The sequence below is a fragment of the Artibeus jamaicensis genome, unplaced genomic scaffold (assembly GCF_021234435.1).
Source record: "Artibeus jamaicensis isolate MK-2021 breed Jamaican fruit bat unplaced genomic scaffold, CSHL_Jam_final contig_464, whole genome shotgun sequence".
Lineage (NCBI taxonomy): Eukaryota > Metazoa > Chordata > Mammalia > Chiroptera > Phyllostomidae > Artibeus > Artibeus jamaicensis.
In genome coordinates, this window is record NW_026521842.1 from 19,731,020 (window position 1) to 19,748,577 (window position 17,558).

Here is a 17,558-nt window from a genome sequence, read left to right on the forward strand (position 1 = left end):
TCCTGGCTGGACTCTTTCAGCCACTGGCTGGGTGGGAGGGAGAGAGGCACAGAGGGGGCCTCCCTCGAGGTCATTCTCTCCTCCAGTCCCAGCCTCATGGCCTGCATCCTCATCCCCTCCCTTCTCATATCACTGTGGCAAGCCCTCTGTCCCTTCTGAGGACCAGCAGGTCATCAGTCAGGGCAGAGATGGGGAAAGGGATGGCGCTGGGATTTCGAGTGCCCAGATTCGGAGCCATGGTTTTGGGATGGATAGCGGTGGTGCTGGCAGACACGTACTCATTGCAGGAGCCGCGGTCACTCTTGAGCGCCTGCTGCATACATGCTGGCATATGACCGGCACATTTTCATGTTACGCCACCCAGGGGGGTAGGGATTTGTATTCCACGTTAGCGGTAAGCAAACTGAGCTCAGGGAGGCCGAGTGACTTGCAGGAACTCACGGCCAGGCAGTGGTGTCGACACCGGCCTTGCTCACAGCTCTGCGGGGGGTGGGTGTGGGGTGTGTCAGAGTCTCTCACCCCTGAGCCAGGCTGGGCCGTGAGGTGCAGACCGCTCCTAAAATTAGGCTCAGGCCATCCCCCGGGCTCTGTCCTTCTAGCCTTGAGTTACTGAACAAACCATTACACACACAAGTAAAGTTGGGACACCCTCTCTGATCCTCAGCGTCCTCATCTGTAGAGTGGAAATGATGACATCCCTGCTCCGTTTGTGTCTGGTAAGGTTGGTTCTAAGGTTAGTGCAATTCCGTGTGCGGTGGTGGTGCCACTGTCCTTACTATTGTGACTCCTTGTTACTCAGGGGGGAGTCCGGGTCTGGACCCTCCACCACAGGAGCCCCCAGAAGAGGAGCACGCTCTTCTGGAGCACAGAAGGGGGCAGGGCGCCTCTCAGGGGGGCTCCTGGCAGGAAAGGCCTGGGGCCGTCACCTGGGCCCCATCCCTGCGGTGCACAGGCTGGTGTCTGGCTGCCTGCGGGTGTCCTCTGGGGGACCCCATTTGCGGCAGGTGAAGCGCAGGAGAATTCGCACCTCTAGGAGGAACCCCCCACCCAGCTGGTGGGAGCCGGTGGGTGAACAGCGGCTGTGAGTGCCATGCTGCCCACCCAGGCCCCAGGGGGAGGAAGGCCCCGTGACCCTCGGTGGTAACTTGTGTGAAAACGCACCCTTTATCCACCACCTCCTTCCCCATCTCATGCCTCCTCTTCCTTCTGGGCTTCCTGGGAGCACCTCCCAAATCAACCACTTGCACCCCAATCCTTGTCCAAAATGCTCCTCAAATTTTGGGGGCCCAAACAAGATAAAAGATACCAAGGCAGGAGGAATCCTAGCAAAGGGACAAAAGCTCCCGGAGAGAATCTAAACGAGAAGTTTCTAAATTCTGCATTTCTTTCCAAAAGATGAACGGGATCCTCTGTTTTCAGAATAGGTTTCATGTAAGTGAATTCGTGGACCAGTGCCCGGCCCACAGTAAGAGTTCAAACCACCTCCCTCACTCGCCCCTCGTCCACCCCCATCCTTAGGCTCCCAGGGAGGTGGAGCCCCACATCCCACTGCGGCCGGGGACAGGGTGCTGGCCTAGGGCTACCCTGTGGGCGGGAGGCAGGACTGGGCCTGGGACCCTGGCCTCTGCCCGCTCTGGAGCTGCCCCCTCAGTGTCCCCCCCTCCCCGCCCGCCCAGCACTGACCTGCGATGGTGAGAATGCAGAGGAAGATGGCTACCAGCGCCTGGATGCTGATGCCCACCTGGGGAGCTACCTCCTCACAGAAGGTGAACTCGCCACGCTCGTTGCACTTGCACACTGTCACGGCCAGCGTGTTAGTGCTTGTGAGGCTGGGCCTCCCGTTGTCCGAGATGATCACGGGCAGGTAGTGGACCTTGGTGTGCTCCCGGTCAAACTGCCCGTACTTGACTGTGATGTTGGCCGTGTTATCTGGAAGCACCAGGGCCTCAGAGTCAGGTTGTGCAGCCCGGAGTGCCTGTCCCCTTGTCCACGCTGACAGTGGCCTTCCTCCTCCAGGGAGTCCTCCCTGATTGTGCCAGCCATGAGCCACCTTGGGTGCTTCTGTGTCTTTTCTATCCCCCACCTTATGTTTCAGCCATTTGAGCACAAGTCTGTTCCTCCAGAGAGTGGATATTTTGGGCACCAACTTGGACTTAGCTACTAAGAATGACTCGGCCAGAATGTAAAATCCTTGCTTTCCATTTCTGCAGGCAACTGATAAGCCTGACCCCTCCCTCCCTAACTTTAATAATAGGCGACTCTCCTTCAGCTCCATTAGTGAGTGTATTATTTCAAGCTTTGACAAGTAATCACGGGGAAAATGAAGTTTTAAGAAGTCTTTTAGCATCAGACTAACTTCTGAGGCTCTTCCTGTTATCCTTGCAAATTGGTTAGGAACTAAAAACAATGCTTGTGTTCCCGGGGGCGCTAAGGGAATGATTACATACAGAATTGAGAATATTTGAGGCCGGTCAGAATTGGGACTGTGCTTCGGCCCAAATATTGGCACTCCCTCCTAGCTCCCATCAGTGGTTTCATGTACAGAACTCCCCAGGGAGCTTTTTAAACCAGCTGATTTTCCCAATCCCTCCCTGCCTCTGATGCCTTCCCTTTCCTCCCTGTCCCCCTTTCCACTCTTCTGATTCAGTGGTTTCAGGCAGAGGTCAGGTAATGCGCCTTTTGTAGGTTCCCTGAGAGGTCATGATGCTGCTGGTCAGGGGTGGGCCCAGGAGGGGGCGTTTGACCAGCTGTGTAGGGTCAGCCCACTCAGAAAGCCTGCCGAAAGCAAAGGAGGCCATCTTTTGGATTTCAAATGAAGCCAGTTATATGTCATTATTAAGTAGCTTCGTCTACTACAATTGAGAGTAAACCCTATGGGCATTGACACTTTATGGGAGAAATGAGAGTTTTCCCGTGGTCTTCATTTAATGCCATGGCTGGACCTTTGTGGTCTCAGCGAGTCCAAGACCAAGAGGCTTGCCTCCTGCTTGCACCTGGGTGTCTGCGGTAGCTCTCTACCCTATTGCAGACCCTCTGTGCAGTGGGGATTGAGGCGGGCCTTGGGGATGGGGGTGGTGGGTGTTTTTACCACATTATTAGTAATAAAGACAGCTGAGCATGGATGGTATGTCATTGACTGTCAGCACGTCATGGCCACCCTCCCCATCCCACGGGAAGGAGGCTGTGGCTGGTCCTTTGGGTCTGCCCCTGCTCTCAGATACTCCACTTCCTGCCTTCCCCACTGGTTGCAATGGCTGTTTCCATACAAGGATCCTCATGAACAGTTTTGTTAGTCAGGAAAAGGCAGGGATTCCACCTTGTGCTGGGTGAAGGATTGCTCGCTCTATTTAGATTTGAGGGAAATTTTTTTTTCTGTTTTCTGAGGAAGCTGCTGAAGCTATGGAAACCTGTCTACCATTGGCTGCTGGAATTCAATCAACTCAGCATGGTCTGTCTCCTAAGCGCAGATGCGTCGGAAGCTCTGATTGGCTACTACGGAAGTCCCAGGACTGTCTGGGCTGTGATTGGTGGACCAGATTCTGTCCCAGTCCCCCTTGGTGGTAAGTAATTACTGTAATTGAATTAAGATTTCACATTTCTGGCTGCGACTCTTTGGGAGTGACCTCGAAGTTCTATGTCACAGAGTAATTTGGATTTGTGCTGATCTCAGAGATTTGGTGTGAGAGGAGTCCCTTGGCTAGTTCATGGGCGGAGCTGACTGTCTGCACCCTTATCTATTCTGTGCAGTTAGCATCTTATGGAGAACGGCAGGCCACAGGGACTTGGTGGTTCGGCCAGGGCACCTCTGACCATTGCACAGACTGACGAGGTGTGTGGCGGAAGTTGTGCAAAATATGCCATAACATGGAACCCCAGTGAGGGTGTGTCCCCTACTGTGTTGGCTTGGCCCTTGGCCCTGGCCCACCGAGGACCCACCCCTGACCCCCTAAGACTGGGCTGACTACTTTCATGTGTACATACCGTGATTATCCGTGAGGGTGAAGTTGCTGTTTTCAGTGCCCAGGGAAAATTTGAACTTCACGTTCCTTGGTGTTATGTCTTTGTCTGTTGCTGAGATTTGCACCACCAGCTGGAGTGCAGAAGATGGGGGGAGGTCAGTGATGGTGTTGGGGTAGCTTGGGGTTCAGTGATGGGAACTTGGGGTTTAGACTTGACCATGGCTGCCTCTCACTTGCAACACTAACTTTAATCATCTCCACAGAGATCTTCTTGGTACCATCCCACTCCCCTCCATGTACTTTCTCTGAGCCTCAGTTTCTCTATCTATGAAGTGGGGACAATGTCACCTTTCCTCAAGGCTGTTGCGCAGGTTACATTAAGCAGCTGACTGGGGGTGGGAGGTGCTGCTCTGAAGCCCACCCCGGGTGGGCAGCACCTTGCCTCCCACCTGAGCCAGACTCACCTTGCCCTGGGGAGCGTTCTCACACACTTTGGGAACTTCGGGCAGGGCGAGCTCTGGGGCGTTGTCGTTCTCATCCAAAACTTCGATGTGCACCTGTACGATGGATTCTTTGCCTGTGGGGCTCCCTGAAGGGGGAAGGGACTTGTCACCTCAGGTAGCTCAGATGATGTGTGGGTGGGGACTCCCGGATTTTAACAGGAAGAGGGGACTGTGGGCTTCTGGGAGAAGCCAGAGGTGGTGTTCTGGATGAAAGGAGTGGGAGAGGTAGGGGTCAAGCTTCAGGCACAAGGGTGCTTGAATTCTTTGCAAGAATAAAAAGGCAACCTAAGTGAATTTAAAATAGCTTTAATCAAATTAATTTAATTAAGTAATCATTAAACTAATCGAATGACTCGATTAAGTAATTAAATTAATTTAAACAAGTATGATTTATTAAGTTAATTAATTACAAAATGATTTAAAAAGTAAACAAGCTAAGTGAGATTGGGTTAATAAATTATACCACTTTAAAAGAATGGACTATGGGGCCATTTATAATGCCCATGTAAATTACATTTAAAAATGTAATTAAGAAAAAGACATTTTAGTACCATAAGAAAATGGTTGTGGAACGAGGTGAAGTAAAACCGCAGGATATGATTTTATACAATATTATAAACTAACCGGAACATAAAGAGTCCCCAAAATGTGGCAATCCAAAGTCCACGATAATAAGGGTCCCTTGGCCCTCGTCCAGTGCGTACTCCTTTGCCCCGTTTCTGGCTCATTGGACCTGAACCTCCAGGGAGGGCTCTGAGAAGCTCCAGGCTAAGGGATGCCCCAGGTGACTCTCACTGAAGGGACGTTGGCATCGTGTTTGTTAGCAGTGCCTCTTAAACTGCACTGTGCACGAGACTCTGATTTGGTCTGGGGCCTGGCATTTGGCCCTCGTGACAAAGTCTCAGAGGATACGGATGCTCCCGGTCTCGCCACACTTGGGGATGAAGGCTCTGTAGCATCCAGCCCAGTGGTACCTCAGCAGGAGCTTCTACTCCCTCCAGAGACCCACCAGGATGGATTATGCCAATTTTGAATGAATGAGGGGAAGGAGTAAGGGTACCCTGGCCGATGGGGCTACTCACCATTAGGATACAGTTCTTTGGCCTCCACAGTCAGGTTATACCAGGGGTAGATTTCTCTGTCCAGTTCTTTGTTGTTGAAAATGTTTCCCTGCTTGTTTACTTGGAAGAACTGGCCCTTGTCACTGGTCTTGCGGATGAAGTATCTGCCCGGGGGAAAGAGACTCATGACTTTCTACTCTTCGCTGAGCCCAGACTCCGAGCATGAGAGACAAGGCCCTCCAGGATCTGTCCTCTGCACCCTCCTTGTCTTCCTCTCCCTGCCCATCACACCTGGCCGTCCAGAGGGGTTCAGAGTAGTGAGGGGACCCCCTTGGATTTTAGCAATGGTGCCGTCCCGGGCCGAGAGCGGTGCCTGGGCCCCCACCAGCAGCACTGTCAGGGCTGAGGCGGGTGACACTGTGGTCCGCTACACTATGGCTGGGATCATTGGTTTTTTTGTGATGGATGCAAAGGAAGTTGGGGAAGACCCAGGAAGACACAGAGGAGCTGGGAGAGCTAAGAAGTGAGTGAAAGAATTAAATTTGTGAAGTAAAAATTCCAACAGTTCTTCCAGAAATTAAAAAAAAAAGGGTAAGAATAGATGAAAAGAGAGAGGAAAAAATATATAATGATAACACATCTATTTGGAATATTTGCCTCTACTGACAAAAACTCCAGAACAGATGGAAGAGAAGAAACAAAAGATATAATAAAAGAAAACTTTCCAGACCTGGGGAAAGGCCGTGTCGACAGATTAAAAGAGGCATTGATGTTAGGCGTAGTTTTAAAAAGAGGTCAATATTTAGGTTATACCCTGTCAACACTTTTGAATTTCAAGGCTATGTACAACAAGCTAAATGAAGCAAGATGAAACATGTCATTTACGATGAGAAATGTGAGTAGGTTAAACACAAAGCATCCCAGTTTAGATGAAAAAGCAAAGCCAACTGCATTGTATTTCTGAAAGACAGCTTAGTGCCAAATAACCTAGAAAAGTTAAAAGGACAGGGTGGGAGGTTCATCAACAAACCCAAACGATATCAACACAGGCCTGATAAACTCAACACTGGACGAGGTGTCATCAAACGCAGGGTGTGTGAGCTGTGCAAACTGGTGATGTCATGGGAATAAAGGTTACACACTGTGATGAAGGTAAAATAGTTATGAACCTTTGTTAACAATATAAACATTAAAGCACACAAAATATTCTAGGGCAAAAATGAACACAAATACAATTGTATCACAAAACAAGTTAAAGCAAAAATACAAAAATACCCTATCACTTGCAGATGGAAAGAAAAAATAATCTCTCGAGTAAACCCTTGGCTCAGTGAAGAAATGCCAGTGATCATCACAGACTGTTTAGAATAGACTGGCCGTGAAAACAGTGGACCCCAGACTACGAGATGCGGCCCAGATGGAGGGCACGTTTCGTCCTTAATGAGACCTGACAACACGGACCCATTAACTCCTCCAAAACTAATACGGAAACACAATTCTCATTAGAATTCCAATTTTTTAAAAAAACCTGATGAAGAATTTGAAAGTTCATATGAAGAAAAGAATGTTTCTGAGTGCATAAAATTATGTGAAGGAGCCCTGACTGGTGTGGCTCAGTGGGTTGGGCATCCTGTTGGGGAGCAAAAGGTCGCTGCTTCAATTCCCGGTTGGGGCGCATCTCTGGGTCGCTGGCCCTGATCCCGGTTGGGGGTGTGCGAGAGGCAACTAATTGGTGTTTCTCTCTTGTATTGATGTTTCTCTCTCTTTCTCCCTCCCTTCCCTTCTCTCTAAAAATAAAATAAATACAAACTTTAAAAAGTTTATGTCAAGTAAAAAAAACAACCAGTGAGTGAGGGGCTCACCTTAGACACACTAAGTTTCCGTGTAAAGCTGCTACAATAAAACAAAAAGGCTTGGCCACAGAACAGATAGAACAGAGGGTTCAGAAATAGATTCAGCTACATACAGGAGCTTAGTGTACAAGGAAGGTCAGAGAACGGTGAGTCATTTCAATGTTGCTGGCACAGCTGGCTACTCCTTTGGAATAAAATGAGATTGGACGAAATTCGTGTTCACTGTCCGACGTTAAGTGCCTCTAGGAAGTAAGAGTTAGAATCTATCTCTTGTCCCAGAGGATAGAAGAGAGGAGTCTAGTAGAGACAGAAGAACGAGTAGTGATGAAATGGGCATGGTATAATAAAAAAAAATTTCTTTAAACAAACGCCCAAACCAGACAAGCACACAGCAAATCTGCCACGAGTGTATCTTGACGTTTGTGTGGTCGTGAGGAGAGGCGTGGCAGGGCCACACCCAACAGGCGTTTGGTGAACCGGTGTGACCGGGGGTGGGTCTGCCGGGTTTTCTTTACCCATCTCTGCGTTGTTCCTCTGTGAAAGGAGCGCTTATTCTGCTCATGGTTTTGGGAAGACAACTGTAATAAAACATGTTTAGTGAAGAGGATTCACATATATTATTTATTTGCCTGCCCTGTAGCTCTCCCTAGACTGGGCTTGCGGGAGCCAGAGTCCACAGAACAGGCCCGTGAAGGTCAAGGTCGAGCAGCTCCGATGGCCAGAGCTGGGTGGGTGCTCAGGCGGCCACGTGGGTCAGTGAAGGAGCTGGGGCTACTAGTCCCGTCTCTGCCACTCCACACGTGTGAGCTGGGAGAAGCAGGCTTCTCCTTTGACTCCCGGTCTCAGTCCAGCAGGCAGAAGAAGCTCAAGGTCAAGGCTGTCACAATCACCACCTTCATCACCCGCTTCTTACCCAATGCTCCGCCGAGTGGCGTCAGGGTCCTTGGCCAGCACTGAGCCGATCAGAGGTTTCTTCAGGTTCTCCTGCAGCTGGAAGTGGTAGAAGGGCTGCTGGAAGACGGGGGGCTCGTCCACATCCGTGACATTGATGGTGACGCGGGCCTTGTTTCTGCCAGAGGGGTTGCTCGAGTAGTAGAGGTTGATGGTGGGGTCCGTGGCCTCGATGGTGAAGGTGTAATGCTGGATGTGTTCGTAGTCCAGGGGCTGTGGCGGGAGAGGTGGGGGGGATGGGGGAAGTTCGGTAAGCCCTGTTCAGAGCCAGGCACGTGGCGTGTGGTCTTTATAGCAGTCCTGCGCCGTGGTTCTGGGATGGTACCCGTCTTACAGGTGAGAGGCCTGAAGCCCGGAGAACTGATATTTCCAAGGTCATCGAGAGGGTGGCTGGGCCTGGCTGTCTTCAGCCACCCCCGCTCCGTCATTCCATCTCAGCTGTGGCCGCACCTGCCAGCCCAGCTCTACGCCTGGCCGTGTTCCGAGTACTGGGGGCACACAGGGTCAGCCCCGGTCATGCTCCCAAGGGGTCGAAGACTAGTGTTGGCAGCCACAGCTCCTTAGGAAGGAGTCTTCTCGTGTGTTTCTCCCCGAGAAGCTCCCCTTGCCCGCCGACTACTCTCGCCCCTCCCAAAGCCGGTTCGCAGGCACTCAGGTGTTTTCTCAGAGCCCATCCCAGCCCTCCTGACACAGGAGACTGTCGCCGCCATGTGGGCTGCTGTGGCACGGACCTCCCCTGCCCTTTCTGTCTTTGCATGTCTTCCCTGCTCGCTGAGAACTTTGGTACCGTGGAGGCTGACTGACTCCCTCGGGAGTCTGCAGTTCCTAGTGCAGGGCGGGGCCAGAGACAGACTCAGGAGGGGTCTGCTAGAGGTCTGGCTGGGGCAGAAGGGTTCTGGAACCTCCCATCACAGGTGGATCATCGCTGACTTAGGCCTTCGGTCTTCCACATGGACATTCCGAAGGCACTTTGGGCCCCTGGCAGGACCTTCCCCCTCTTCCAGATTCAGTCTCTGTGACTGCTCTGGCTGTCAGCAGCCACCGCCAGTGACCACGGATAGCCCCACGTCACTCACTGTTTCCTCATGAGCTGGGGGCCTTTCTGCCGCACACACTAGTAACTCTATCGGCGCTCTAGTGGGTGGTGCCCGGGGCAGGCTGGGAAGTGCCAGGGAGTGAATGCCCCCAGCAGCAGCCCTCCGTCCACACCCTAGCTCACCCTCAGATGCTGCAACTCCAAGGCAGCCATCCCCCAGATGTCCCCGGTGGGGACTGCACCCCATTGTCCACAGTGAGAACCTGCTCACTAGGGAGCCCAGCATCACCTTCCTCATTTTCATGTGTCTCCGCCCCCATAGCTTCCTGGGATCACCTTCCAAATAAACTATTTACACCCGAGTCCTGGCCTCAGTCTGCTTTGGGGTAACCCAGCCTAAGGCACTGACCCTTCCCTCCCGGCTCCCCATCCCAGTTCCCGTGAGCACACGGCCAGCTCCACGCCGGCCTGGACCACACCTCTGATGGCCTCTGACTTGGAGCAGCCCCTGCGCAAGTTCTGGGCCTGCTGGGAGCCCCCAGCCCCACATCTGTCCCCATTGCCCCCGGCCTGCAAACCTTCATGGGCTTGATGATACCCTTGTTGTGGGTGTGGTCCGTCTCGATCTTGAAGGTGTCCCTGAACTCGCCCTGCACGATGCTGTACTTGGTCATCCGGTTCTGGGGCTCGTCTGGGTCCTCAACAGACAGGTAGCCCAGGGGGCTGCCCACACGGATGTCTTCAGGCACCGTAAATGTGTACGTAACTGATGTAAATAGGACACCCCAAAGGGCATTGGGTTAATGAGACAGACAAGGCGATCGTCCCTCCTACTACCCTAGTGTATTCTCCTATAGGAAATGGACATGAGACAATAATAACGATTAATAATAATAACGCCACTAGAATTTTGGGTCCCAAGGCAAAATAATTCCACTCTATCCTTCCTTCCCACCTTCCTTCCATCCAACTAATTATTGAGCACCTACTGTGTGCCAGGCACTTTGCTAGGGGAGTTATTCTTTGACAAGAGGGACAAGGAGATAAGTTCTGCTTTCGGGGAGCATGTGCCATATACAGTGAGGCCACTTGGGGAAACCTGGCCGGTCCTCGGGTGGCTGCGCCTGTGAACTTCGCCTCAGCAATGGGGATACAAGTGAAGAGCCTTCTGACTGTCCCCCCAGCGCCACCAAGGGTTTGTCAAAAGCCCTTGCCAGACATTTTTGGGGAAAATCAGTCTGTGGGTGGGTCAATGTCTTGAGTCAGGGGTCAGCAGGACAGTCCTGGGAAATTGTGCATGGGTGGGGAGCAGGGCCCCTCCCCTTAGGCCCACCCTGGGGTGGGGGAAGAGGTGGGGGGCTCCTAGCTCTGTCCCTGGGGTATCCCAGCCCCTGCTCTCCCCAGGGCCCCAGGGGAGGGGCTTACACTGGGTGAAGATGGGGAAGTTGTCGTTGATGTCCTGCAGAGTGATCAGCACGGTGGCCGTGCCCGACTCCCCCCGGAGGCCTTGGGCGTCTCGTGCTTCCACCACGATCTCGTACCTGGCCTGCACCTCTCGGTCCAAGCTGTTGCTTTTTGTGTAAATGAGTCCTGCAAAAAGTGTCCCAGTAGGAGCCGCGTGACCTGGGGAGCTTGGAGAAAACACTGCTGCCCAGGCCGCTCCTGAGAGCACCTGTCTTAAAAGCACCCTGGGCACTCCAGGTGCAGCCAAGGCTGCGGGACAGCGGTCAGCCACCGGGCTTCTGTCTTGCTCCCAAGACTCAGTTGTCACAGTTTGAGAAGTGCCAGTGAGTGGATCATTACAGTGACCGAGTGCTCTCTGCACATCATCCATCCCCTGCTTCACAGCTGCCATGGGGGGCGAGCATCAGCTCCCCATTTTCCACTGAGGGGACGCTGGCTGGCAGAGTTTGGTTCACCTGTCTGAGGCTTCTAGAGAAGGTGAGTAGAATTGCTGGGCTTGGTGCCAGAGCTCTCTGAATGGGCACCGGAGCTGCCAACCGGCTCTCACCCCTGGCGCCTGGGTCCTGACTTTGGTTCCCAGGATTGGAGTCCACGGCTTGGGTACCTGTCTACTTCCTTTTAACCTCAGCCACCTTGTCTGAACACGCGATACGGACCACCTCCGCAGCACAGTGCTGCGCAGCAGTCGCTGACACCTGCCGGATTGGACTTCCCCCAGCGCCTGCACCTGGAACGTTCTCCCCTCCCCCACAAGCCACAGAGGGTTAGTCATACAGACCATTATTATCAATGCCAAAATGTTCGCCTCCTCCCAGTAGTTGGTACATGACAGAGGTGTGGTCTCCCACAGTGGGGTCGTCTGCATCCACTGCTGTCAGACGGATGACCGAGGTCCCTGTGCAGAGAGAGACCAGGGGTTGCGGCCTTGTGACTGCCAGCCCTTCTCCAGTCTCAGATGAGGGCAAATGGGGCTCAGGGTGCTCCCCGAACCCACCTCCCCTGGTCTGGAGCGGGGAGAGGCTGTGTTGTCTCCTGAGAAGCCTGCATGGGGACAGAGTGCTGACAGGGGTGGAGGCCCAGCCTGGTTGGCCTTGGAGCGGGCAGAGAGGACAGGTGGTTTCCATCGATGTGGACACGAGGGAGGGGTACGTGCTTGAGGTCATGAGGAGAAACCTGGGAGAGTGAGGGGCTGCTCCTCTTCTCCCCCGGAAGGGTGGAAGCAAGGGAGTGGGAAGGTGCCCCTGAAGGGGTGGGTGTCACTGCTCTTTTTCCCTTGAACTTCAGGATCCCCATACTTAACAGGAAGGTCTGGTCCCCAGGCCTTGGCTAGGGACCCTTTTCTGGCACCCCCTGGAGGATTGGAGTAGAACTGAGGAATGAAGAGAAGGCTCCGGAGGCCAGCAGTCCAGGCTGGAGACACACCCTGGGGTGAGGGTTCTAGTCATCCCCTCTACTCCCGCGTGGATCCCAGAGATAGCTCTTGCCTCGGTGGCAGAGTTGGCATTATTCACATGCAAAAGCTACGCTCTGGTTGTGTTAGTCCTGAGAGTCAGAGCAGTGGGCGAGGTTTGCTCTAAAGAGTAATGACGCGTGTGTATCTCTGATGGTTAAGGCTCAGCCCATGAGTAGGATCAGGGCTCAGTCCATGACTAGGGTCATCGCTGTCACTGCCCCGCGCTCACTGATGCTGGCCCCAGCTGGTGAAGTTGCAGATGGAGAGGTGCCTTCAGGCTGGGGAGGAGGGAGAGAGAGGGGAGAGGGACAGGCCGAGCACATACCTGTGGTCGACATCTCGAGCACAGATGCATTGAAAAAGCGGTGGGTGAACACAGGCCACTTGTCATTGACATCGTGGACTTTGATGGTGAAGCTGGAAGGAGACTCTAGGTCCTTGTTGGTGTTCTTGTCCACCACGAGGGCAATGAGCTGGTACTCGGAGATCTTCTCCCTGTCCAGCCTCTCCAAAGCGTACACGTCCCCTGTGTCCTCGTTGACCCGGAAGACCTTGCCGGCGGACTCTCCTCTGAGCAGGTACTTGGCGTTCTTGCTGTTCACACTCGATTTGATCTAGGAAAGAACAGGTGCCCTGAGCCAGGAATGGGCAGTGCTCTGTGCATGCGTGTACACATGTGAGTGTGCATGTGGGCATGTATGTGTGTGCATGCACGCACATATACACATATTTGTGCACACGTGTGTGGTATTGGGGATGTGATACTGCACTTTTTAAAAGTATAGTGGTTATACAATATTATATCAGTCTGGGGTGTACCACGTGCCCATCCAACATCCATGCTCCTTATGATGTGGTCGCCACACGAAGTCCAGTAACCACCTGTCACGATACCGAGTGACTGTGATATTACTGACCGTCTTCGCTATGCTGTGAACGACATCCTCCCGACTTAGTCATTTACCTGTAACTGCAGCCTGGGTCTCTTATTCCCTCCACCCTGATCACTCATGCCCCACCGTCCCCCCTTCTGGCAATTACCAGTTTGTTCTCCCTACATTCTGTTTTCTGGTTTGTTTTCTTAGATTCCACATGTAAGTGAAATGAGCCATGTGCGTGTACGTGTGTATACACACGTATCTTCTTTATCCATTCACCGATCTGTGGGCGCCTGGGTTGCTCCGTGTCTCGGCTGTTGTAAATAGCACCGCACGAGCATAGGGGTGCACGTGTATTTTTGAGTTAGTGTTTTTGTTGCTCTTTGGATGCATGTCTAGGAATGAATTGCAGGGTCGTGTGGCAGTTCTATTTTTAATTTAATTAAACCTCGGGCTCTTTTCCACAGCGGCTGCACCAGCTTGCATTCCCACCAACAGCGCACAAGGGTTCCCTTTTCTCCACATCCTCCCCAACACTGGTTGTTGGCTGTCTTTTTGAGGACAGCCATTCTGACAGGTGTGGGGCGATGTCTCATTGTGGTTTTAATTTGTATTTCTCTGATGGTTAGGAACAGTGAGCATTTTTTTTTTTATATGTCTGTTGGCCAAGAAAGAGTGGGTTGCAGACGGAAGAGGGAGCTTCCAGAAAAGGTGCAGTCAAATCGCACGAGGTCTGGGCACGTCCCTTGGGTTTGGTAGTTGCTGGAGCCCGGGGTGGGAGCAGCACCCAAGGGGCCGTGGGGCGAGAAGCCAGGGAACAGAGCGTGGAGAAGAGCCTGCAGGGTAAGGAGGCGGGGACGAGGAGTGGGGACGCTCTCCTTGGGTGGGAGGAGGTAGGGCAGCAGCGGGAGCTGGCAGAGCTTTCTGGAACAGGGCTGCTGGGTGTGGGGGCGGGAAGGTGGTTTCTCAAGGCGGTGCTGAGGCTCAGTGGCTGAGTCCTGATGAATAGTTAGGCTCTGCCCCCTGTGGCCTGAAGGGAGTGTGAGGACTCAGGAGGAGGGATAGCTGGGGCCCTGCATGAGTTGCTGGGGATTAGGATAAGACCGCGGCTTGGTTATGAGTGGGCGTGATAGGCTCCACGGGGAGGGGACAGTGAGCGGCAGTGAGTCAGCCTCGACCTGTTGTATTAGAACTCTGCGTAAGATTTCATTTGATTGTGCTTCTGGTTTCCTTCCCCCAGCTTTTCTTAAATAGACTTTACTTTTTGGAAAATTTAAGACTTAGAGGAAAGTGGAAAAAGATGGTGCAGAGAGTTCTCACACATCCTGCTTCCGGTTCCCCTTATCACCAACATCATACATGAGCATGAGCCTGGTACCTTCATTATGATCCAGTGAACAATATGGATGCATCATGTTGACTAAAGCCCATCGCTTATGCACGTTTTTCCTAGTTTTTACTTGATGTGCCTTTTCTGTTCTTAGATCCCACCCCGGACACCCCGCCGCATCCAGCCGTCCTGTTGGTTCACGCCTCCCTGGGCCGGGGCAGCTTCTCAGACTCGGCGGAGGTGTTGTCCCTGGCGGAGGAGGCCCTCCTGTGGGAACGTGTCCGATGTTTCCCTCCCGATCAGACTGCGGGTTATGGATTTTGTGGGAGCGCGCCCTCGCTCTCCGCAGCCCGCCCACTGGCGGCGTCTGTGCCCGGAGCTTGGCTTTCTCTCTCCTGAGCCCCCAGGGCCCTTCCTCAGCCGCTCTCTGTGACTCATCTTCTGAGCCCACGCCCAGCTGGTTCACTTTTCCTACCTTGCGGAATTTCTAAAGAAACTTTCAGTTATAAGAAGATAAATAAATACAAATACAAGGCATTACTGCGTTTGGACAAAACCTCTAAATGACTGACGTCTGTGGATTCAGAAGCCGGCCCCGGGTGCACTCCCATTGTCCAGCGGGCTCTGTAAACAAAGGCCCCGAGCTCTGCCCTTGGGAAACAGGGACTTCCTTCCCTTAGGTGACGTCTTTGGGAGCCAAGAAGTGCTCCTTGGAGCCCTGTGCTTGTCCCTGCCAGGCACCCTTGTCTCCATTCAGGGTAGGGACTTCCTGTGGCTCCTCTGTCCCTCAGCGACATGCAGGTACCAAGTGGCAGATGACGGCAGGCCTGACGCTGTTCCTCCCTCTCCGAGACCCTCAGGTGATCCCTGTAAAGGTCACCCTGTCAGGCTGCGTGTGACGCAGGTGTTTCTGTTTGCTGCTGGTCCTCCCTGACTCATCCTTGGGTCCAGTCACTCTCTGCAGGGGATGATTCATGGCAGAATTATCCCGTTTGGAAGGACGTGGGTGGGGGTGGCCTTTTCCTTTACGACACATAGTGTTCAGATTCGTGCTGGGAGTTAGGAACCCTGTGCTGTCCTGGGACCGAGTTCTCCTAAAGCTCTGTCCTGGGCAAGCGTCTTTTCCCCCTGAGTGGCCACACGGAGGGATTTAAACTTGCCAGTCATGCTTGGGACCCAGAGGAGCCCATGCACAGTCAGGTGGCCGTGTTGCCAGTGGGTCCCCCTGGCTGCGGTGGCATTTCTGACGCGAGGCCAGACTGGGCCCTCCTCCATCACAGGCTCCTGTGCAGTCTGTTTTCCTTTAACCACAGGGCTCCCCCATCACCGCTGTTGGCCGAGTTCCCTGTCTAATATGTGCTGTGCTTCTAAGACAAGGGGAGTGGGGGGACAAACTGTTTCTGTGAAAGGCCAGACAGGAAGTATTTTCAACTCTGTAGGTCCTATGGCCTTCGTCACAGCTACTCAGATGTGCCGTTCTAGCACGGAAGCAGCCACCACGATCCGTAAGTGTGGGGGGTGACTCTGTTCCAATAAAACTTCATTTACAAAACCAGGTAGGGGGCCAGTTCTGCCAGCCCCTATTTAGGACCACGGGCTCTACAAGGTGGGGGCCGTGGTGTCTCTGCCGTGGTGGTTGGTGCTGTGTTTCCTGTCATCGGTGCATCCATCTGTCATTTCCTCGGCCAACCACGTTTAGAGTCCAAGTAGCAGACACGGTGGGATTGCAGGCCCTCAGAAGTTTTTTTCCTCATTGAAAACGCCTAGTCCGTCTCCCTGTCCTTGTGTGGGAAGTCCCCCACCAGAGCCATTCTTGTTAGAATGCTCGGTTTTGACATCAGTAACAACACGGCACAGTCAGACAGTTCGGGCGTCACTCTAAGTTCTAGGAGGATGACAAGGGATGAGTGAGTTTCAAGGAGGAAGGAAGCAGGAGCCGGAGCCCTGGAGGGCAGGCTTGTGTCGGGTGCCTTGTTGTGGGTGTTCTGGAAGCTGGGGCATTGTGTAGGGCCACAGAAAACTAGGAGCGGTGGTCTGCGGGAGAGGCTTTTCTTTTGTTCTCTTTTTTTTTTCTTTGAGGAGGAGGTTCAAAGGCCTAGACCAGGGTTGGCAAACTGAGGCCTGGATGATTAATTTTGTCAACAGCACAATTCTGCAGAAGGTGCTCAGGCACCCCAGACCTCTCAGGTGGGAAACTTGTGTGGCTGGCTCTGCCCGGAGCCCTGGACTGGTCTTTTCAGCCTGTATGTGGGGTGGTCCTTCCACCTGCGGTATTTGGTCCCCAGCCCAAGTTCTGGGGCAAGATGTGCCATACCATTCACCATCATTTCCACCATAACTGCCTCACCACCACCGCCATCACAGGCACAGTCCCTACACCGCCACCACCAACGATAACTCCCTCTTCCTCATCCTCATCCTCACCCTCACGACCACCTCACCACCACCATCACCTCCATGTTCACCATCACCACCCTCCCTCTTCCCCTTCCTCATCGCCGTCACCGCCATCATCACCTCCATTATTACCACCCACCTCCCCCTTTCCCATCACTCCCATCACCACCACCACCACGACCTTCCTCTTTGCCATCACCATCATCACAACCACAATCGACATCACGACATCCCTTTTCCCTTCATTATCTCGACCACCACCACCCCATCGGCTTTACCTCCGGTGCCATCCCCCGCGCAGCTGCCACCCCCACCCTACTGCCGCACCCTCTTTACCACCTCCACCATCCCCGCGGGCCACCTGCTGCCGAGGCCTCCCCTGCCCTGGGCCCCAGCCTCACCTTGCCCACGTAATGGGGCAGCGAGGTGTTTTTCTCCTCGTCAATGTGCATCTGGTTCCAAATCCAGTCTCTCTTCTGGCGCCGGTGGGTGGGTAGCACGCCGGGGCTGTCCAGCTGGGCAGGGTCAGAGCCTGCGGCAGCTGCTGTCAGCAGGCCCAGGCAGGTGCCCACTGTGGCCAGCAGTATCAGGGGCAGGTGCATCTTCTGAGGAGGCACAGATCTGAGGAGGGAGAGGAGACACCATCAGGGCATATCAGTTGCTGCCCATGTGA

General features: G+C 53.4%; 1 protein-coding gene across 2 annotated transcripts in view; it reads right to left on the reverse strand.

The window, feature by feature from the left end:
• The window catches only part of CDH5 (cadherin 5), a 33,628-nt gene that overhangs the window by 2,264 nt on the left and 13,806 nt on the right, over positions 1-17,558 (reverse strand). For both annotated transcript variants that reach the window (XM_037162644.2, XM_037162643.2), the window contains exons 2-11: positions 17,287-17,506; positions 12,606-12,894; positions 11,606-11,722; positions 10,789-10,953; positions 9,942-10,129; positions 8,290-8,540; positions 5,545-5,687; positions 4,424-4,548; positions 3,982-4,090; positions 1,684-1,929 (exon numbers count right to left, since the gene is read on the reverse strand). In XM_037162644.2, coding sequence (XP_037018539.2) covers positions 1,684-1,929; positions 3,982-4,090; positions 4,424-4,548; positions 5,545-5,687; positions 8,290-8,540; positions 9,942-10,129; positions 10,789-10,953; positions 11,606-11,722; positions 12,606-12,894; positions 17,287-17,487 — 1,834 coding nt within the window. In that variant the 5' untranslated portion in view covers positions 17,488-17,506. The remainder of the gene's footprint in view (positions 1-1,683; positions 1,930-3,981; positions 4,091-4,423; positions 4,549-5,544; positions 5,688-8,289; positions 8,541-9,941; positions 10,130-10,788; positions 10,954-11,605; positions 11,723-12,605; positions 12,895-17,286; positions 17,507-17,558) is intronic.